The 23,883-nt window shown below is 37.0% G+C and overlaps 1 protein-coding gene across 11 annotated transcripts in view; it reads right to left on the bottom strand.

Annotated features, from left to right (window-relative positions):
* Window positions 1-23,883, bottom strand: part of SPAG9 (sperm associated antigen 9) — a 113,360-nt gene that overhangs the window by 5,718 nt on the left and 83,759 nt on the right. For 6 of the 11 annotated variants that reach the window (XM_036222055.1, XM_036222054.1, XM_036222063.1 and 3 more), the window contains 16 exons: window positions 23,663-23,836; window positions 22,466-22,595; window positions 21,571-21,660; window positions 21,162-21,329; window positions 20,548-20,719; window positions 16,936-17,154; window positions 16,460-16,655; window positions 15,218-15,343; window positions 13,895-13,975; window positions 13,130-13,197; window positions 10,986-11,134; window positions 9,866-10,037; window positions 7,096-7,209; window positions 5,777-5,815; window positions 4,681-4,857; window positions 1,773-1,922 (listed from right to left, as the gene is read on the bottom strand). In XM_036222055.1, coding sequence (XP_036077948.1) covers window positions 1,773-1,922; window positions 4,681-4,857; window positions 5,777-5,815; window positions 7,096-7,209; window positions 9,866-10,037; window positions 10,986-11,134; window positions 13,130-13,197; window positions 13,895-13,975; window positions 15,218-15,343; window positions 16,460-16,655; window positions 16,936-17,154; window positions 20,548-20,719; window positions 21,162-21,329; window positions 21,571-21,660; window positions 22,466-22,595; window positions 23,663-23,836 — 2,225 coding nt within the window. The remainder of the gene's footprint in view (window positions 1-1,772; window positions 1,923-4,680; window positions 4,858-5,776; window positions 5,816-7,095; window positions 7,210-9,865; window positions 10,038-10,985; window positions 11,135-13,129; window positions 13,198-13,894; window positions 13,976-15,217; window positions 15,344-16,459; window positions 16,656-16,935; window positions 17,155-20,547; window positions 20,720-21,161; window positions 21,330-21,570; window positions 21,661-22,465; window positions 22,596-23,662; window positions 23,837-23,883) is intronic. The other 5 variants (XM_036222057.1, XM_036222056.1, XM_036222064.1 and 2 more) reach the window with 1 other exon arrangement.

Here is a 23,883-nt window from a genome sequence, read left to right as displayed (position 1 = left end):
CAGAAAATACCCAAAAGCCCAGTGAACACTTTCTACCTAGTCCCATGCTCTTCAAGGTCAACATATCCAACACGAAATTCCTTTTTCCCTTCCTCCAAATCTGCTTATTCTGCTCTGATAGTCCTTATCTGAGTAAATGAATACTTTCCTCTTTCCCCACATCTGTGAGAGTCATGATGGCATTCCAGATGGTGGTCCCAATGGAGCCAAAAATTCCTGTCGCCCAGTGACGTTATAGTGCAATGCAGTACTCACGTTTTGTGGTGATGATGATGTAAACAAACCTAGTGCACATTCAGTCATATCAAAGTATAGCACACACAATTCTGTGCAGTAGATAATACTTGATAATGATAATAAACAACCATGTCACTGGTTTTTGTATTTACTATACTACACTTTTTATTAGAGTGTATTTCTTTCTACTTATTAAAAAAAAAGTTTGCTGTAAAACAGTATGCTGTATTACACCAGCAGCAGCTCATATACCTTGTATTTATATGACTGCATAATTTTTTCTTGTGCTTAATTTCCTGTTGTTTTCTACAGTAATATGCTGCACAGGCTTGTAGCTTAGGAGTGATAGGCTATACTATCTAGTTGTGCACGTGTAGTCTACGAAATTGTCTAACGATGCATTTCTCAAAACGTACCCCCTTCATTAAGGAGTGCATGACTGTACTAACCAATTTCCCATCATGCCACTTACCCATTCCTATTATTACTATCTTAATCAGTTATTCACTTTTCCTTAACTCATTTCCCTATTTCTAGTCTCATACTTTCAATCTATCTTCCACACAAATCTAATCACATTGCTCTTCTATTTAAAGGCCTCCAATAGTTTTCCTTGGCTTTAAAGATCAAAAGGCAAACTCATTAATTTGATATATAAAAGCATTCCATAATCTAGCCTCTCCCTCCCTTTCTAGACTTATCTCTGGTCAAATTTGTACTTGCTTCTACTCCATGCTCTGGTCACTTTTAAATAACTTTTCTTCAATTAAGGTGCTTTGACACTTCTCAACCTTTGGTCAAGTTAGTCTCTTACTTCAGAATGCCAAATCCCCAGCCTTCCCCATCCCCCTCCCTAACTCAATTCTTTAGAGAAACAATATTTGGTGTTGAGTAACCTCAAGCATCATTTCTGGACCACCGTTGCTCCTGTCATAGCATCGCTAATATTTGTTTATTAACACACTTCTCTCTCTGCACTATTCTATAATCTATTGGAGGGAGACACTGTTTCTGTATCTCAAGCTTAAGGCTGACAAGCACATAGTTGATAATATTTATAAGGTGGGAAAATGAACAAATAAAAAATCAATTTTGATAAAAACAACGCTTTATGATGTATTTCTATTTCTCCATTTTACAGGTGAGGAAACTAAGGTTCTGGGAGGTTGAATGATTTGCCAAGGCCTTCTGACCCCATATCTTAAGCTCTTCACATATACCTCAATATATGACAAATCTTTGCTAGCTTCTAATGCTCCTTCAAACAAATACACTGTAGTATAGGAAGGAAGGAAGGAAGGAAGAAAGGAAGGAAGGAAGGAAGGAAGGAAGGAAGGAAGGAAGGAAGGAAGGAAGGAGGAAAGGAGGGAGGGAGGGAGGGAGGGAGGAAAGAAATATATAAGTTCTTTTCCAAGAAAAGAATTTAAAGAAAGCATCCTAGAAAGCACTTATCAGACTGGTTTCTTGTTTACTGTGGGTGAACATCCAAGTCACAAAACATAGTGGAAATTGCAGTCCCAGAACCACTAGCTTACCCATCCGGAAGTCAATGTAGCCCTCTCCTCCACTAATGACAAGCATAGACTTCAAGGGCGTCTGGCTGCCAGGCTCCTGTGCAGATGCCCCTGCTTTGTCACCCGTTAGATCTGTGCCACTACTGCCACTCTGTGGGCTGACGACTTGACCTATTTATAAAGGATCAGAAATAAATATTACTTTCCACAGACTGGGTGAGAAGACTCACTTTTTCTGAATATTTTTGGAAAACTGAACAAAAGGTAAGTATAATCTAATACAACCAAAGTACTGGGGATGATAGAAGTCTCTGCATGATCGGAAAACATTTATAAAGGTCATAGGAGCCCAATTTGAAAATCTAAGTGAAGCCATTTCGTATGAAAGTAGACACAGGTCAAAAACACAGTATAAAATCTATTTATGGTCAGGCTAGTCTTGGCTGCCTGCTTCAGACTTTTACAATCTACGTCCTTTGATCTGAGGGACAGGGAAAAGGTCTCTCCCCTGAGAGGGCATATGTGGATTTGTGTAAAAGACTGAAAAAAGTCTTTACCTTAAGCTTATGAGCTTGGATATTCCTAATTAATATTTATATTTATTTCAAATCCATGGTTTTCCTTTCACATTTAAGAAAAGTACATCTTATTTTTATTTAGATTATGTAAATAAAATCACTGGTAAATGTGTCATTTGCTATAACGTTTAATGTTTAAGTTCTAAGGTAGAACCTTTGAGCTTAAAATAGTAGAGCAAAACCTTCAAATATTATTCACGCTATAAGCTCTACTGACATCCCTCTGAGAAAGCTTTGACTGTGGGGTATTGTTTTTTCTTGTCACAATCTGCTGTCCTTTGATCAAATGACACAGACCACACCTCCAGGAGACAGCAGGACACAATCCTATGATGCAACACACCTTAAAAAATTAATTTATGTTGAAAGTGAACAAGGACAGTTTGATTTAGTCCCACAGTATCTCATTCATGCATTACTCAAATTAAATTGTGGTAGAAATCAGTCCTACCAGAGAGAACTGTTAGTTCTGCCACAGAAGCAAGAGCACAGTGGTATGACAATAAGGCCAACCTGAATGGTTTAATCCTTAGGGCCAACTGGTCAACAAACAATAACGTTGCCAATTTTACTTCCAGATTTATACCCAACAGAAGTCTTCCCCATGTGCACAAAGAGGTCTGCTGCAATAGTTTTTAATAGTGCAGGAAAAGAGGAAAAAAATGAGAAGTCCATCAGCAGGAGAATGAATAAAATGTAGCACATGTAAGTCAGATGTTAGAATACCACAGTTAAATGGAACTTGATTTTTATGTATAAATTCGATAAAACTCAAAAAATAAGAAATTGCAGAAGAATATATAACAAAACATTTAAGCTAAATTCGAAAACAAAAAAAGTACATATATTGTTTATAGATATAGTCAAATGTAGTGAAAGTATAAAAACATGGGCAGGAGGTTAGAAATGGAGAGGAAAAGGGAAGGGAATGGGATTGAAGGGATATAAAGAAGACTCAAAGGTGACCTATGCCATTTCATTTCTTATTTTTAAAACAAAAAAACCCACTATTACCAGCAATTCCATTTCTAGGAATTTATCCTAAGAAAATAACTATACAAAAATACAAGATATATGTTTCAGGAAGCTCATTACCATGAAGCTCATTACCATGTTGCTAAGAATACTGAGTAACTAGGGTACCGTGGGCCAGCCCTGATCATCTAATCTTTGAAACATCCTTGGGAAAATAAGTGTGATGGTCAATTTTATTTGTCAACTTGGCTAGGATATGGTGCCCAAGTATCTGGTCAAACTCCAGTCTAGATATTGCTGTGAAGATATTTTTTAGATATGAGTAAAGCAGATTGCTCTCCATAATGTGGGTGGGTCTCTTCCAATCAGCTGAAGGTCTTAAAAGAAAAACAAAGCTTCCCCCAAAGAAGAGGGAATTCTGCCTCCTGACTGCTTTTGGATTCAAGCTGCAATATCAACTCTTTCCTGGGTCTCCAGCATACCAGCCTGTCTTGCAGATTTCAAACTTGTCAGCCCTCATAATCACATGAGCCAATTTCCTCCCCAGCCCCAAAGCCCAGTTGGTTTTGTTTCTCTGAAGAACTAATACACTGGGACACTACTATGTTCAATGTCACATAGTTAGTTGGGTGGTGAGATCATATCTGAACTCTGTCTAACTCCGAAATTTGCCTCTTATGGGAGAAAAAATTTCAAAGTAAGGGTTCTGCTTACAAATGGTAACATCATTTTAGTACTTTTAATATTCAGAACATTTTACATCTGGATAGTACTTTATAGTTCTCAAAGCACTTTCATTAATTTTCACAACAAATGAGGCCGGCAGACAGTAGATATTAATCACATCCACTTAAGGAAAGGAGGAATGAGTCTTAGAAGGTATGTGACTTGCTCAAGGCAAGTGGTGAGCCAGAGGGCCCAGACTCCCAGACTCCCAGACTCCCAGACTCCCAGTCTATTAATGATCTTTGCCACAACACCAATAAAAGTATCAGAGCACATTCTCCATCTCTTCCTGCACACAGCCTTGATGATAGGGGCTTCTTCTTGGTGATCTCCTTTATTAGGTCAAGACCGTGTTTAGTATCCTGTGGTGACAAAATAATCCCATTGCTTTTCAAAAGTAAGCAGGTCTCTTAATTAAAAATCAAGAAGTTTTCTTGGGAGGGTGGGGGAGGAAAGAGCAGCATTTCTAAACAACTTCATTCAAATATTCCTACAGTGAATATTTATTTGTATCTCCATTATGGAACATTTCATAATATTATATTGGAATGATTTGTAATTCCACTATTTATAATCAGAGTAGGTAGTGGAACCGAAGGACAGAGGAGAGAAAATTATATACAACTTCTCAAGAGAATAATCTAACTCACCTGGGACAGCCACAAAGAATTTCACAGCATCTCGATGCCCGTGGAAGCAAAGCTGTGCATGTGCCATTGAACAATAGGGTATAAATGTCCCTGGAGTCACTTTATCGCTGTTTTCATCACCATATACGCGGATCACGCTACCAGGACGATTTCCCGGTGCTCCTGAGGTTTTATTTGCTGCAACAGAAAAACCAAATACCAAATATTTTCCCCTAGAAGCAGTAATGATGCAAGAGGTTACTGGTTAATCCTTATGATATTATCTAAAAGCTACAGCCAGTTGAGATAAAACAAAGGCAGCAATGCCAATTCAAGACAAAGCTGGAAAAAAGAGATATACAGCATGCTAGTTATTTTAAGTACCTCAGTAAATGGAGTAGGGGATTTTGCCAGTCTAGCAATAACTGTGCTTACCCTTTAAACACATCTCTATGAATTTTTTAAAAATCATTTTAGTTAACAAAAGAAAACAGATTTGATTCTTAGGTATGTCTGTTTTGTTTCTTAATTCCCATTTTAGAACACTAACCAGTTACATATTTAAAGTAAATGGGCATATTTTCAAATAAAATTTTTATAGTTTATCTTCTGTTTTTTTCTCCCCTATGGTAAGAATATCTCCCTTGAGGGGGTGGTAAAAACTGTGCTTAAAAGGATCCAGCCACTACAATAAAGTAGCTTTTATTTATGCCAGACTGGTGGTTTGCTGGATTATTTTAGAATGACCAGACTCACAAAACATCCCCATTCCATGGGCCAGTAAGTGAATGAAAGAAACATGACTGGTAATAAGAGTAAATAATGTAGATTAATGACAGTTTTAAGAGATGTTTTGTGTTTTTATTGCAAGGAAAAAAGTCTGAAAGAAAGTTCAGCTGCAACGAAAAGAGATCAATAGACTAAGCTGCTGAGCAGTAGTTTGGTGGCCATGTAACAGACATCAAATAAAAAACAAAAACAAAACACCTGCTGCGATGCAGGGACTGCGAGTGGATGACATTTAGGAACATTCAAGAGGGGATCTAGAGACGTGAGAGCAGCCTCGTAGTGGCTATCAGAAGCCAGGAGGAAGAGTTGGTTCAGGATCTGCACTTACCCCTCAGCCCCAGTAAACGTCCCTGGTGGAGGATTACGGCTAAAGTGAGAGAGGAGGAAAGGGGACATGGAGAGGTGCACGACAGGGAGGAGAAGAATTACTATGAGCCGCCACTCTCAGCGTCTTCCATCTGGCAACTCAGAGCCCAAAGCACCTAATAAAATCCACCTTGGTATAATACCAAGTAACACTCAAAGTTCTTACCAAAGCCTCTATCAAATATCTCTGCTCAAAAAGCACAATTTCATTTACTGTGATTTTATTTTTCTTAATATAAAGCAATTTCAGTGCTTTATAAGCTAATAAGAACTTAATGGGGAGCATTTCCTAAATGCTAATATTTCCCTTTTTTTCTTTAAGAAATCTCATTCAACTAATCAGGCTAAAATGAACTCTCTTTTATAAAGAACTGAAATGAACTCCAGGGATCCTAGAATCTCTTAGGCTGTAAGTGGTCTAAACATGTAGATTTATAAGTAATTGCAGGAAAGACAGCTGGGATTAAGAACTTAGGTTCTTTAGAGACGCTAGATAAACCACCTTCCAGTCCTCCTCCCTTTCCCCTGAAAAAAGGTAGGGTGATTCCGAGGTATTTATTAACTTATTTTATGGACTTAAGGCACTTATTTTCAAACCATTTCCTGCCCATGAATTTTGCAACACAAAAACACTTACTTAATGAATGATGAATGTAATGGAACATAAGAAACATAAAACGTCTATTTTGTTTACAAAAAAAATTAATGGAACATAATAAAAAAAAAAAAACCATACAATGTACATTTTGTTCACATTCTTTTCAAATACCGGATAGATGACATGTCACCAGCACAAGGAAGGGCATGCTGTCCTCCTGAGAAACTCCTCCCATAACTTTTTCTAAACCCCAAATAAGCCAAATGGAATTAATTATCCTAAACTAACTGCCAAGAAGATATGAAAACCCCCCCCCCCCAAAAAAAAACCAGGATGAATGTTAGGTAGTATTTTTGGATACTTGTATAATAAAGCAGGAAAAAAATGAATTTCAACCTTTCTTTAAAAGATGAAATACAATTGTGATTACTGAATTGAATAAAAGAGCTTCTCAGAATGAAAAACTTTTAAATTATAAATATTGGTTCCTGATACATGGAAACTGTTGTTACAGTTCATAAGTTTTATAGAGTGAAAGAATGATAGATCTTTGCCACCAGCTTGATTTTCTGAATTATCGGAGCTGTGAATGCCAAACACTTCCTTCTGCCTGAATTCTGGAAATGACTGTTTTCTACAACTCTCCTATATGCACTATGACAATCAGGTGAAAATATACTTACTTTCTGTCAGTGGGATGGAGATAATGACACCGTTTCCTGTCCCCACCCACAGACGATTGCAAGACACCATAAGAGCTGTGATCCTCACAAAAGAGAAGCCCAGTTTTCCAGTACCTGTAACAGCAGGGGGAAAACATTTTATTGAGACACTAGAGTGGATCATGTTTTAGGTACCGGATTCCTAGAGTAAGCTGGATTAATATTACAAAGATGAAATGTGTCCAGAGCTAGTTGGACGTTTCTTAAACATATGCATCAAAGCAAACTCTCATTTGGCTTTATCACCTATTTGGCAATTCACGGTTAAAAGGAAAGAAAATTCTAAACGTGGCTGGCATTATTACAGTATCATTCAGAAGGAAGATATTATGAATCAGGAAATATGGCACAGGATTTAATTAGGGAGCAACAAAAGCAAACCTAACCAAAACACAAAACAAAACACCCTCAACAAAAACAGCATTTACTAAGTTGGGAAATCAAATGTTCTTTAATTGTTCAAGCTAAAAAAGTTCTGGTTTGCCTTAAATTTCTTTGCATAGATAAAAATAATCTTTGCTAACAAAACCTATCCTCTTTCCTTGTTCACATATTTAGGTTCAATAACAGTTCAGAAATTTTAGAAAACCATATATACATAACTTAGGGAGAGTGGATGTACTTCTTCATTTCAAGAAAATTTTTATAACATCTTGATTTCTGGGATTTGAGAGGCAAAATTATTAAACAGATAATATTTAAGATAAACAGCTTTTAGTCACTTATAAGTTCAACCTGTAAAAGGTGAGAATATGATCACAGAATCACAGTGTTAGTAGGAAGCTTAACTCTATTCAGTCTAAGCCAGAGATCTTTCACCTATGGTCAAAAGTTACCCCTGGGGTTAGTCTATGTGTACACATGCCTGATTTCAGGGAGGGTACATAGCTATCACATAAGGTTTCCTGAGGGCAAAGATCCTAAAAAGGTCAAAAATCACTGATGCAATCTCTCTTCATAAAAGAATCATTTATGACGTCTAATATTCCTACAGCTCTGCATTAGGAGCTAAAGATACAGTGGGGCACAAACAAGCCAGAATGGTCACTCCCCTTCATGGGGATTGTTGGGGGAGAGAGACCGTAAACAAGAATCACGTAATACCAGTGCAACCACAATGGTGATAAGCCCATGAAGAAAAAGTATAAGAGGACCTAAATCAAACTAGGAGACAAGAAAAGGTCTCTTCTGGATGTGACATGAAAGCTATGGTCTGAAAGACAAGTGAAAAGGACCAAGAACTTCTCAAGCAGAGGACAGGACAGGACAAATGCCACTGTCTGTCTTTAAATTAATAGGAGAATCCTGAAATGGGATGGAACTTGTTGAGTTTGGGTCAATGTGGGTAGAAAAGAATGAGTGAGGAAAGTGGTCTAGGTATTCATTCATTCATTCATTCTTTTTATTTGTACATTTATGTTTATAGCAGCATCATTCACAATAGCCTAAACATGGAAACAACCCAAGTGTCTATCAATGGACAAATGAACAAACAAAATGTGGTGTATACATACAATGGAATATTAGCCTCAAAAAGGTAGGAAATTCTGAAACATAACACAGATGAACCCTGAGGACATCACATGAAGTGAAACAAGCTAGTCACAAAAGAACAAATTCTAAATGATTCCACTTATATAAGGTAGCCATAGCAGTCAGGATCATAGACGGAGAAAGCAGAATGGCAGCTGCCGGTGCCAGTGGCAGTTGCCAGTGGAAAGAAAGAGCGGGGAATTGTTTAATGGGTACGTTTTCAGTTTTTGAAGGGGAAAGATGGATGGTGGTGTTGGTTGCACAACAATGTGAATGTACTTAATGCCACTAAAGTGAACACTTAAAAATTATTTTGATGGTAAGTTTTATGTTATATGTATTTTACCACAATTAAAACAAATTTTAAGTACATAGTAACAATGTCACAGACAAAAAAACTACTTCAGTAGGTTTTAGATATTCACAGTCATACAACCATGGCCAAAATCAATTTTAGAGTATTTTCATCAGCCCAAAAAGAAAACTGGTACCCATTAGCAGCCATTCCTCATAGCCCTTCCCCTAGCCCCTGGCAAACACTAACCTACTTTCTGTCTCTACAAATTTGCTTAATTTGGACATTTCATATAAATGAAATAATATAACATGTAGCCTTTTGTGTCCAGCTCCTTCAACTTAGCACAGTATTTTCAAGATTCATCCATATTGCAGCACATATCAGGACTTCATTCCTTCTTATGGCTGAATAATATTTCACTGTATGGATACAGCACACCTGGTTCAGGCCATTTAGATCCTCTGGTCATGCCACATAATATCACCTCACCTAAAGGCAGGAATATTCTAAATATGTAAGTGCAAGTCCCAGTGATACTGTACATCGGTTACTATGCAGAGAACACACTGCAATGAAAACAGGGAGACAGTTAGGAAGTTCATGGTTATCCAGTGGGGAAAAAATGGTGGCCTGGTCTACAGGGGTAGAGGTAGAGATAAAGAAGTAATTGATTTAAGATATTTTGGGAGGCAGACTCGACAGTTCCTGGTGATGGATCAGATCTGGGAAATAACAGATGAGTCAAAAATGATCCCAATAACCTCAGGGAAGATGAAGCATCTGCCTGACATTTTTCATGATAAGAGCTGAACTCATTTATTGGTTCTATCTAGCATTTGAGACCATTTGAAAATAAAACACTTTCTTTAAATGACAAAAACAAACGCTTTGGAAGCTTACCTAACATTTTGCTTACATAAGGCTCAATGTCCACATCCTGTAGATGTTGATAAGTGTGTGCATGATAGAGACGGAGTGTGGAGTCCAAACGAATGGAGACCCACACACCATCACCCACCCACGCAAGCTGCCGCACTTGGCTCTCCTTCCTGGGGTGTGCATCAAATGATTTCTAGGAAAGATTGTTCAATCATAATGTTACTTTTATTAACACAAAAAATATGTCAGAATGCATATTGAAAGAGCATATATATTGTCTACTAAATATGATCACTCTTATATACACAATTGCTTTTATCTTCCTGCAAAACAAAATGAACAACAAAGAACTAGAACTAAAAGATGTTGGATTTCAACACTTAGGAAGGCAATACTAGCACATCCACGTAACAGTATTCAACAAAAGAGTGAATTTGACCTCAAGATTCTACATAGTTATAGAGAAATACATGAAGATCCTATTTATAATTAAACAAAAGGAACCTACATTGCTGTGTGTGTGTGTGTGTGTGTGTGCGCGCGCGCGCGCGTGTGCATCTCTGCATGTAAGGAATAGATCTGAAAAATAAACACCAAATGGTTAACTTTGGGACTGTTAGGTAAGGGAATGAGATTTGGGACCAAGGGTGGAGACCTTTCACCTTAAAATTTTCCTTTTGTAAGCTTTTCTTTTTTAAAACAACTGGAATGAATTTATTGTATTGTAAAACTTTTGAAAGAAAGCAATGCTAAGAAGTTTTTATTTTTACAACAAATTCCCACTGCAATATTATTTCTCCATCTTCGACACATATATGGGCTTGCCTAAATACACATGCCTAAATACACATGGCAGAGAACCGAGTATTCAAACAATGCATGTATGCATCTATGGATATTAGACGCACATTTAAACACGCATGTTTTAAATTTCTTCCTTTAAGAAACTTCCCACCCTCATAGTCAAAAGTGGTGAAAAAGGTAAAATAACATAGAAAGCTAAGATGTCATCAATATATCACTTAAGTACCCTAAAACACATAGGTTCAGAAAATGATCTCTGAAGAAGTTGAAAATAATTAGTCTTAGAATCCTCAGGAAGCATAAATTCAGTAAGTACAGAAAACATGGGTTAACTTGCCTCTATTTTCATGGCCTTTGGCTGAACCACATAGATTTTGTTCCTATAGCCGCACCAGACTTTGTCATGTACCACAGTCATGCATCGGATGGAATGGTGAGGCCGTCCAAGATCTAACAGGTGATAGTTTGACAAATCCCACTGCCCATCTTTAAATTAAGAAATAGATAATTACTTAATGCACACCACCTTTTACTCAATTTTAACACACAAAAAAACATTATGAAACACCCCCACGTACCATGTATTCAATGCATCTTTTATTTGCAGAGACTGAGTTCTCTTATTCTATACACTGTAGAGGTGAAAGAGACCTCAAAGGTCATCTGGTCCAACCTGCCACCCAATACCTGAGTCCCCATGCTCTCAATAGCAGTGATGAGATAAATCAGTTATGAGTTATCTGTTTATTTTAAGGATTGAAATACATTTAAAGTTATTTTTAGGATATCATTTCTCTCGCTTGCTTGCATTTGGATGTATTCTCTTGAGTAGAAGTCAAGGGCAACTCACTGCTAACACTTCAGGAATCGTGTATACTATGTAATTTTTGTGATGACAGAAATACAAATGAGAAAAAACCATGACGCTTGCTTTGCTTTGTAGCTTTGCTTGAACAATTTCAGTGAAAGAAAACATACTGCCTCACAAAGTAGCTGTTCCACTTTCAGAAAGCTATTAACTATCTTAAAAACATTCCCCATACCTAGCTAAAGTCTGCCTTCTTATATGTAATCGCCCATTAGTCTATAGTTTTGCCCAACAGAAACAAAGAATAAATCCAGCCCAATTTCTTTGTTACTGCTGTATGTCTTCTACTTTCAAAACCAAGTGTCCTTGGCATGTGTTTTGCACATTTCATAGTTTATGGCCCCCTCGTCCTAACTCTGCTTTGTCCATGTCTATTTAATGTTGCCTATCTACCAGAGTGGAGCAGGATTATCATCAGCCCTGTTCTGGACACTAATTTCTGAGACTTAAGATGTTAACTAACTTGTATTGAGTTTGTAGTCAACATTTACATAATTCTCACTCTTCAGACATGTATCCTCGATCTTACTCTTCCAAACCCAAATGCAGGACTTTACATTTATCCTTATTAAATATACTTTGTCTTGTTGTCAATATAATTTTGGATTCAGTTTACCAAAACACTTACTATTCCATTTTTTCTAAGGCTCTACACTTACTAGCTGAGTGAGCGGAAATGAGTAATTAAAATACTCTATACCTCACTTTCCTCATCTATAAAATGAGTATGACAACAGAATCTTCCTCATAAATTATTGTGAGGACTAAAGTCAGGTAGTCTGTAAAGGGCCTAAATAAGGTCAAACAGGGGCCTTGTACTCATTTTGCTATGTAGTCATTCACCAGCAATCTCTAGGTACCAGGCAGTTACAAAGCCACCTTAGTACTATGTCGTCTGCCTCACATTTCTCCAAGCACAAAAGGCTATGAGACTGGGGAAAAACCTTGCTAAAATCCAAATTTAGCATATCTATGTTTTAATAATATTTCCCTGATCTGATCTACCAACCCAGCAGGTAGGAAATGAAGTATCACTTTTGGGTGATACAGGTAGCAAGGAGTTACGAAGTGTTACATGCTTAATTCCCCTAATTTAATTCACTCAAAGCAGGTTTCCTGACACCACGACCCTCTGTCTACAGATGGTAGAAACACTGGTATGAAAGGGAAAGAATAGAAATAACGTGACATGAAAGTTATTAAACCTTACCCAATTAAAAATTATTTTAAATACTTACCAAATATAAGTGGATGCAAATTATTTTTTAAATAAGGGAAAAATGAAAAACGTACCCTCTCCTAAATTTCTCCCAAATGAATAAGTATACGAATGAAAAATAAATGTCTCCATATCACATTATATAAGAAGACCATGAAATGCTAAACTACTTGCTCATTACGGTAAGCATATTTTCACTGACGTTATACCGTTAATGCATACCACTAGGCAGGCACTCACATGTTTACTCATGTCATAAGTTGTTAGTATTCAGTTTAAACCTTTACTCTTTCTCCTATTAAACATCATTTCTTCAAAACACATGGAGCTAGTCTGCTTGAAAATGCTTTTGCTAAGGAATAAGTGCACATGTAATATATTTATAAGAACTCACCAACTCCTCTGTGAAAGATTGCAAGGGTGCCATCCGCCAGGGCCACTAACACAATTCCTTTCACATGTCTGCAAGCAGGAAAGAAGATTTCAGAACTCTCCATTTGGGAATACAGAAAGGACCACATGCTACTGAACTAGTTCAGAGGCTCTCAGAGGGCCAGTATATGACAGATAAGGTGTTTATATCAGAGCCTAAATGAACACTCTTTTCTTCAATGAGAAAGTACTGCTATGAAAATGTCAACTGAACTAAATAAATAGCACATGTGGTAATTCAGGCGCTCACTTTCTGTCTCAAACTCCAGGCTTTGTTGAAGACTATCAAGAAAAGGTCCACAAACCAGACACACACCTTGAGTACAACTAAGAATCAGCTCTGTGACTTAAGAGACAAACTGATTTTTGATAGTAAACATAGAAAAGGACTAGTAAACGCATCAATCAATACGTTCACAAAGTAAAAGGAATATTCCAAAACAAAAATAAATAGGCATTCATTGGTTTTTCTCCCCAAAGTACTAAAGAACTCACACTGTGGTAAGGAATCAACCTGGCAAGTTCTGTCTTCTACTTATAAAGTTTAGTATTTTACTTTCTAGTTGGTTTTCAATCTCACTCAACTTCTCTAATTCTATAAAGAGGGTAAAAACAAACCTGGATATTGATTTAGTCATTTAGAACATCTTAGCTTTAACAATCTTAAAATCTAGTTTATATCAAAACACATATTTTTTAAAGGAAGAATTTCTAAAATAAAACTTACACAATACTGAGAATCGAATCTTTAAGTTTAATAGAATGGAGACATTTCCTCCACTGGGCTACAGATGAATGGACATACAAACTGCAAGAACAAAATCAAGACTGGTAAGGCAAAGAGAACATCAAGTCATTGCTTATATATAATAACGACCATGAAGTTCCTTCAGGAGGAAAGAGGTATTAGTGAAGTACAAATTTTAGGAAAAACAACGAGAGTAAAGGCAGACCTAAGGCACAGAAATAAGCTGCTTAAACAAACAGAAACATATGAAGAATGAAAAGCCAGAGCTAGAATACTAATGCAGGGTCAGGTGGTCTGAGGTTACCCCATACTTCAGAGTCCTTGGCTAAAATCTATTTAAAGAGATTATTTTACTTTTCTACTAGACTAAATTATAGCTTTCTGATGACAGAGCGGTCCAAAACAGGGAGTGGCAAAACTATGGCTGCAGGACACACACAGCCCGCCACCTGTCATAGTACTGTCTGCAAACTAAAAATGGTTTTTACATTTTCAAATGATTGGAAAAAATCAGAAAGTATTTCATGACACATGATATCCATATGAAATTCATACTTCAGTACCCATAAATCAAGTTTTACTACAACACTGTCCCACTGATCCATTTACATGTTGACACAATAAGCTGCTTTTACACCACAGCAGCACAGCTGAGAATCATATGGCCCAAAGCCTAACATATTTCTTATCTGATTCTACATGGAAAAAGTTTTCTAACCCTTCATTTTATAGTATTAGACCCACATGAAAAAAGTACGCTAGTGACCCTGCCTAATCTTTGGAAACATGCAATTTTGTAAAATTCCCCACATTGCTAGAAAGTGAATGAACCATGTAATGTTAGTTATCAGCTCCTAAGCTTTCAGATTGGTTTTCCAAATAACTCTACTAAAAAATTATATTTGGATTTGGGCCTTCCTGAACCCAAATACATTAGTTCAATCCTGGGTATTTCCTGAACAACACTCAAGCCTTTTATGTATGCATCAAAAATTCTGTCTCTGTGCAGTTCAGGATCTTCTATTTCTGGATTACCCAGATTTAAAATTTTTATTTACCTCTTCTTCCAAGAATATTATATAAAAGGAACACTGTGATAAAAAAAAAATATATGGTTCACCATTCAGAACCAATATAAGTTCAGTTTATGAGGTAGTTGCAACAGAACCTCAAAATTGTGTATATAAAATTCTTTACTTTAATATGTACTTTTGTTTGTATTTATATGTACCACATTTTACTCTGATTTCAAAAGCAAAGCTAAAAGACTAAAGATACTACATTAAAAGCATTGGCACCTACCAGCCATTCTGAGCTCCAAGCCACATAGTTGGTAAAAGGCTGCTCATTTTCTGGGCTTCTTCTCTCACCAGATCTTGTTCATTTGGCAATAATGATATTTGATCTTTATACACGTCTGAGTCATTACTGGGAAAGGTGAGACAAAGGGGGGAAAATCCGAGTATGTTTAGACGGTTTTCAGGGATCGATAATTTCTATATTTTAGTTTACAGTTTAAGAAAAAAGTAAAATTCCAGAAGAGTCAAAGTTAAATGTTTACATTAAATATGTTAACAATTGTACCAGAACAGCATTAACGTAGTAGGAGGCTCAAAGTGCAGAAAAGGGAGCTAAGACATGATAGTGAAATATAGCAGTTAATATCCAGACTATAATTATGGCTTTCCCTTAGTTATTTTGAATTTTATGAGTTTTTTCTCGGAGGAGAAAAGAGGGAGAGATGGTTTGTTTTAAAACCACACACAGAAATAAGGGTAAAGTATAAAGAATTTTCTAAAATAAGATAATAAGCTGAACCACGCTTGCATTCTACCCCCAAACCTTCTTTCTTTCAGACTGTCAGAGCATACATAGTAAAAAGATATAACTGGGCTATCAAATTCAAAAAGACAGATGAAAATACTGATTCTAAAAAGATGGCTTTATTCCTAAATTAACAAGTAAATGTTAACAGACACTTAGTTGTTTTATATACTAAGAGGAAGAATTTTATATAAGGCCTAGAGTAGGCAAGAAAGAAAATTAAATAATTCAGTAAATGGACCTAGGTTGACCAACCTTTTAAAGGAAGAGTTTAAAACAAATTGTTTCCTAATAAAATGTTTGCCAGAAAACTAAATTCAAAAGTCATTCAAGCTCACATGGAAAATCGAAACAATGGCCAATTTCACTGATAACTAGAGTGGGAGAGAAAGTAGGGGTGGAGATTAAAATGGCAAGAGTTATTAATAGAATGGAAGATGGTGAGTACAACAATTAAAAAAAAATACCAGAGGAAAAAATGACCAGGAAGATTTTGACCAAAATATTTTATAGACAAGACTTTCTTCTTAAGTCAGAAGGAAAAGAAAACAAATGGGAAAAAAATATTCAGAGAAAATAAAGTGGAAGGAATAAATGAAGACATCTTAGTTTGTCACAACCACGCCAATCAGTAAGAATAGTTTGCCTGTTTGAGATTATTTTGATTTCTTTTTTGTGTGTGTTTATCTCATTTCCTAAGTTGTTGACCCATTAGTATACCTTGACTGATACACTGGTGAGAGGTCTTCTGGGATTTGAACTCCCAAAGGATCTGTAAAGACGTGCTCTGTGTACACGCCTGTTTGGGAGATGTCCACGGTGTCTTCAGCTGACCCTGCATTGCCTTCTGTGGCTTCAGTTGCTTCTTCTGCCGTTGGAACATTTTCATCAACCTCACTACTTTCTGCTTCCATTTCTAAAAAATACATAAAACATGCTAACCATTCTGAGTTTGAACTTCTCTCCCAATAATTTCATCACACAACCACCCACTACAGAATTCCAGTCCACCTACCCCCTCCTACTCAGCACTGTATCATGAAATTGAGAATTCATGATTTCATTTAACTGTCATTACAGCATGTTCTTTCAGGTCCTTCATCCCTGTTACTTTAAGATCTAAATTAAGTCCATAACAAGGCATCTAGGATAGGCTCAGATTCTGTACAGATGGTGTTTAAGGAGGACTGCTATACCTGGTGGTTTTTCCGCCACTGGAGAAGCACCGTTGGTACTAGGGGAAGTGGCAGCTGCTGTCACACCTTCTGCCGAACAACCAACCACTGTGATGCCTCCCAACAGGCTGTCTGTTTCTGCTGAGCTGTTGCTCGTCATGCTTCCACACAAAGATGCTTTATCTACCTGTCCAGATTCTGAAAGCTCTTCTCCTGCAGGGTAGTCTGTTTCTCGTGCTCCTGAAAAACAGGATAAACCTTCCTTGAATGCTAAGTAAACTCATATAAATAGCATTGTTCCATAAAAGCAACTATAGGGTTGAAATAGGTGTGTTGATGAGATAAATCATTATTTGAATATACTGCCAAGATGGTAGCTTTAAATTTTAACTAACCTTCAGAAAATAAGTAGCTTTAAAAAATTAGAATACTGCTATTGATATAAGCACAAGCAAACATGAAAATGTCAGAAACAATACTTCTGTTTTTAATATGAGCTCCTCATCAGTCACCTAAAAAGGTTAAAAACAATGAAATCAAATTACATCTAACAAGTTAGCAAAAATATTTTGCTATTTGAAATACAGACTTCTATCCACCACTATTAAAAATTAATCAACTGGAGGGGAAAAAAATGGCGCAGATGATAGAAGCTCTGTTCATCCCCCTGGCGACCAAATCAAAGTTGTGACGGAAACAAGGAGCAGCAGCAAGGAAAAATCACCTGAGATCTAGATGAACAAACCATACAACTAGGGAGAAATACAAGAAATCACCCTGTAACAGCAAAAGGTAGGACAGGGCGAGGACAAGGCTGAGTGAGATCAAGATGGAGAGAGAGGCTGGGCAGTGGTAGATGCCTCCGCGAGCAGATTTTTGTGGTGACGGACCTGTTTGCTCAGAGCACCAGTGCCGATTCGGCTGCAAAGGGTGGGCACCAGTGACTTATAGTGAGGGCAGAGGTGAGACTCACTCTGTACAGAAGTGCAGGTGGTATTCATTGTTTCCTGTCGAAACCTCCCCACTCCCAGTGCATGGATGCAGCGCCGCCATCAAACTGGATAACAGATGTCACTCCGCCCCTGAAACTCTGCCTCTCCCAACTTGCAGTCCCACCCAAGCCACATCCAGGTATATCCTCAGCAAGTCAGGTGCTCCTTGCTGAGCAGCGCCTAGACTCTCACTGGAGGCAGCTGGTCACAGTTTCTGGTGTGGCCTTTTGAGGCAACTCTAAGCACAGCTTCTGTGGATTGCTTGCTGAATCTTAACAGGTGGTCTCTGAGGGGTAGAGGCTTGGGCTGAGTTTGGCTTATAGCTGAACCCCTCTCAGGACTGTGCCACTGAACACCTACTTCACAAATCCATACTAATAAGACCAGGAGACTCAGGAGCTTTGCTTAGTACAGACACAGAAATGGAATGGCAGCCAAAATGGGAAGACAAAGAAGCAAAAACCATAGGAGAAAATCGAACAGAGAGCCAGATATAATGGAGTCAAGTAATCTAATAGACACAGAGTTCAAAACACTGGTTATAAAGATGCTCAATGAACTTTTGGGAAGTGTGGATAAATTCGGTGAGAACTTCATAAAAAACATAAAAATGGAAATGGAAATTATAAAAGGGAACCAGTCTGAAATGAAGAACACATTATCTGGGATGAGAAGTATATTAAATGGAAGAAACAAAGGAATAAACAAAGTGAATAAAGAAGAGGATCAAATGCTGTATCTAGAAGACAGGAAAGCCAATCAGGACACTTAATCGGAAAAAAGATGCGAGACTATAAAAATAATTTAAGGAGGATACTGGACACTATTAAGTCTCCAAATATTTGTCTGATCGGCGTAGCCGAAGAAAATCAAGATGTTGAACAGCTGTTTGAAGAAATAACCATGGAAAACTTTCCTAACCTGGTGAAGGAAATGGACATAAAACCCCAGGAAGCTCAGAGAGTACCAAAACAGATGAACCCAAAGAGGCCCACACCAAGATACATCATAATTAAAATGCCAAAGGTTAAATACAAAGAAAGAATATTAAAAGCAGCAAAAAAAACCCAAACAAATAATTACTTATAAGGGAATACCCATAAGACAGGCAGCTGATTCCTCAAAAGAAACTATGCAGGACAGAAGGAAAGACTTGGCAAAAAATATCTGACAGGATGAAGACACAGGATATACAACCAAGAATAATTTATCCAGCAAAGCTATCATTTAGAGTTGAAAAACAGATAAAGAGCTTCCCAGACAAAAATAAGCTAAAGGAATTTATCACCACCAAGCCAGTATTACAGGAAATGTTGGAGGGACTTCTTTAAGAAGAAAAATACAAAAGACTAACACACACAGAGTAAAAGGAAGGGGATGGAAAAAGATAGTGCTTTGATGGACCTAGGAGGTATGTAAGTCAGACAGAGAAAGATAAACACTATATGATTTCGCTTATATGCGGAATCTAAGGAACAAAAAGAACAAACTAATCGCAAACAGACTCACAAATAGAGTGGACAATTTGGTGATGGACAGAGGGGACAGTGGTTTGAGGGGACAGGGGTTTGAGGGGCTGGAAGAATGGGGTGAAGGGTTAAAGAAGTACAAATTAGTAGCTGATGGATGGTTACAGGGATGGGGAGCACGGTGTAGGGAATGCAGTTAGTTAGCATTAATACCTTGGCTAGGTGGAGGGTCAGGGGAGGGAGGGATCAATTGGGGTGACCGTTTTATGAACTATATAGATGTTAAACCAATGTACTATATACTTGAAACTAATTAAATAAATTTAAAAAAATTAATCATCTTAAATGTATTCAGTGCCTTAAGATATTTAAAAACTAAGCATTTACAGTATAAAGATAAACCTCTTCTTTTTTTTTAATTTAGAAAGTTGTATTCTTACCAACATTCAAAATTTTTATTGTAGTCAATATACACAAATACAACACAAAACTGGCATTTTAACCATTTTTAAGTGTAAAATTCCATGATTTTACAATGTTGTGCACCAATCAAAACTATGTCTAAAACTTTTCCATCACCCCACAAAGAAAATCTGTACCCATTAAACAGTAATTCTCTGTTCCCCGAGCCCCACCCCTGCCTGTGCCTGATGATGTCTAATTTACTTCTGTCTTTATGAATTTGTCTAGTCTAGATGGCTCATATAAGCAGAATCGTACAATTTTTGCCCTTTTGTGTCTGGATTATTTTACTTAGCATAATGTTTCCAAGGAATCCATGTTGTAGTGTGTATCAGAATTTCCTTTTTATGGGTAAATAATATTCCATGGCATGAATATATCACAAATGTCTTGAATTTTTAAATCAATGTTTTAACATCATGTAATATTTAATCCAAAACTTTAGAAGGCCATCTCTTACTAATCAATCTAAATACCCTCTTGCCCTGTGCCTCCCAATCATCTTCTAATTATTACCATTGCTTTATTTTCTTCACAACAACTGAAAGTATCTTGTTTAGTCATTTGTTTCCAATTTATTTTTGGTCTTCGCCAACTAGAACTAGAACATAAATTCCATGACAGTGGTGTATAACTGTATCTCCAGTAACCAAATTAGGTCCTGCAGAGGAGGTATGGACAGTGGGAAGTGGGGCACAGCTCACTCTTACCTGGTACACTTGCTATACACAGAACATGAGAGTTGCAAACAGTGAAACTGTCTAGGATGTCGCCTGGTTGAACAGCATCAATAATGATAACTTTTGTAGCTGAATGTGTGCTGGTACAGATCCAGACTAGACTAGATAATTCTTCTTGATTTTTCAACTCCTTCTGCTGTTCCTGCAGAGGTAAAGCAAGGAAAATGAATGTCTGGAATGATCTATGTGTAAATATCCATAAGGCTGTGCTATTACAGTCAAGGGCAATACTATTTCAAGTTTATTTCCTAATTACTTGGAAGGCTGAAAACACAACTGTCTTTCCCTATTAACCAGCATACTAAACACTAGCAGTTAAAGCAGATCAGTGACAAGAACATTCTATTATTGTGATTGTGACAGCTGTTACTGTGATGCATGTATTTGTCAAAACTCTGAACCGTACCCATTTCAAGTATACACTTTACTGTACGTAATATATACCTCAATAAAATTGATTTTAAAAAGAAAGAATGAGGAGTAAGCAAGGTCATACTGATTCTAATTAGAAACAAGTTTTGGACCAAAGAGCTAAACTAATAGTCCCAGACATCAGGAAGTCAAGTGACCGCGCACACACCTACCTTAAGTTCCTGATCTAGCTTGTCTAAACTACTCTGAGATGCACTTCGCTGTTTACTGCCTTCTGTATCCAAACCAGCAACATCCTTGTAAAATACACTTGCTCCAACAACAGAACCACCGTCTCTGGTCTTCCCACCAGATAAATTGACTCCGACAGCACACCACAGCTTTTGGGGTTTAAAAAAAGGTATTAAGTCACTTTCTCTCTAAAAACGTTTAGAATTCTTCATATTTTCTTCAAAAAATTAATGATTACAAATATAGGTCTTTAATATTCAAAGTATCCCAGTTTAAAACTATAAAATAAACAATAATCTGATCTATAAAAGTAGAATTTAACATTTTTGGTTTAGAAAAAATCCACCCAGATTTTAGGAAATATCTCCTTTAAGTTCAAAGTTAATTTACCTTCATTGATGCATCTTTTTCATCAAGAGGTCTGAGATAGACAGGCACAGGTAAATTTTTCATCTTATTTTCCCCTTGGCCATTGGTTACCTAACAATTGGGGAGGGGAGAAAAAGACACATTGCTTAGCCTCATCAAAAGTAAACTTACAGAACCACTGGACACATGGGCAAGCTCTGTTGTTACATATTTACTCTTTGAAATCAAGTTCATTTTGTCATTCTTATTTGAAAAATGAGAAAATCAAATGGAAATTAGAGAAAATAAACAAGATGCTACGGGAGCTTGGAAGAAAGACACTAATTCGCATCTGTGTGGGGGAGGGAGAAAAGTCGAGGGGAGAGAGGCAGGGAGGGAGGTAGAGGAAGAGGAAGAGGGAGGTGAGACACAGAGAGAGAGAGAGAGAGAGAGAGAGAGTCAGAGAGAGACACACAGAGAGAGAGACAGAGAGAATTATGAGCTGAGTGTTGTAGGAATAGGAAATATGGAACAGATATGTAAAGTTCCTGAAGACCTGAACTAAGTTTTAAGACAACAGCTAGAAAGGCTCCATGCTATGGCTTCGGAAAACTTTTAAACAATAGATGCTGTTTATAAAAAATGAAATCTTCAAATATTACAACAGTGCGAGGCACCTCAAGTTCCATGTATTCAGCTACCTCCCATTGACCCTTCTCCCTCCTTACAAACTCACAGGCATTTCTTGTGAGTTCTAGGGCTCTGAAAATTAACCTGAAAGCCACTATACTCAACACACTTCTCTCTAAATGGGTGCCAAGTCCGTACAGCCTGAAATGAGCAGGTTTGGGGTATATATTTCAATTCCTTCAAGCCCAGGCATACTCCTCTCCCCCTGCATTTCTCACTAGATTCTCTTACCACATTCACACGTTACCTGTTTGTACTTTTGAGGCAGACTCCAGCCAAAAGCCTGCACTCTACCATCTTCCTTCTGAACGTGTGCCTTTACCTGACGATATTGTTCTCTTTTTTGTTCTCTGCGTGAGGCTAAACTAGCTTCAGTTCTAAAAAGAGATGAAATGTCCTTTAATTAAGTGACTATAACACCACCTCTCCCGCTAAAATAGCAAAAACAACATCCAAAAAATTACATGATTTCAGATTAGTTTACCTCAGACTAAAATTCCTCATTTAAAAGTGTTATATTAAATATTAAAGCTGGTATTGTTGTTTTACAGAGAATATAGGTAACTTTAACAAGTGGCCTGTTATATTATTATGTTGAATCACCAGCCATCAAATTTCTATCAGGTTTCAGATTTTGGCCATATAAAAAGGAAAAATTCTTAAATATTTTTGGCTTCTCCTTTTTTTGTGTTCATTTAACAAATATTTACTGAAAATTTTCTAATGCCAGGGAGTGTGCTAAAAGTGACTAAGATGAATAAATCAGTGTCTTTTTAGGAAGTTAATACAGGTTAACTTTTGGATTTCACTAATTTATTTCAGAAAACAAAAATGTAAACTGACTTGGTAAGCTTTAGAGCTGTGGAGTGAAATACTACGAAAATGATTTTGAAAATAATTTGTCTTTCTCTGGGCCATTTAAATATTTCTGAGCTAACTTGCTATATATCTCATAGTTAACAAATCTATCTCTGTGTTAGACACTTTACAGATGCTGTAAAATTTAATCCTAACAGCCTGAGATAGGTTATCATAGTAATTCCTTAGGCAGAGGAAATGGGACTCTGAGAGGTTAACTTGCCTGGATTCATGTACCTAATGAGAAACAGAATCAGGATGGAAAACCAAGTCCTTCTGGCACCAAAGAAAATGTTCAAACATTTAGGATAAAGGCTTACATAGGCCTTTAACGTTTTGATTAATTAATATTTATCAATGTTGTAATACCAGCAAAAAGAGACATTAAAAATTTTTTTTCTCTTTATGAAAACTGTGAAGTGCAATTTTCATAAAAGGTGTTGACTTACAAGTAATTAAGGGTAGCCAAGTTACAGAAATAGTTTATAGATTTATCTGAACTCTTATAGCTGATCTGATAAGCTGCAAGAATATTCTGAAATGTTAACTTATTTAGGGCAAAATCACTAGTCTGGAAAATACTTACTCTTCACTAAGGAAATCAAAAGCTTTGGACTTATCCCCAGGGAGTTGAGATAAAGTGCTGCTTCTTTTCTTGACAGAAGGAGTAACATGAGAGGTGGGTGCATTATACTTCAGATTAACAGGTGGTTCAGGCTTCTTAGTAGTATTACTTGAGGAGCTAAAAAGCCGGCTGAAACTAAAAAGAAGTAAAAAAGTGAGCGACTGAGTGAAAGAGAAAGAGGG

Source organism: Rousettus aegyptiacus, unplaced genomic scaffold (genome assembly GCF_014176215.1).
Source record: "Rousettus aegyptiacus isolate mRouAeg1 unplaced genomic scaffold, mRouAeg1.p scaffold_m13_p_6, whole genome shotgun sequence".
Lineage (NCBI taxonomy): Eukaryota > Metazoa > Chordata > Mammalia > Chiroptera > Pteropodidae > Rousettus > Rousettus aegyptiacus.
Note: the sequence above shows the minus strand (reverse complement) of the source record. Positions and strands in the feature narration are given on the sequence as shown.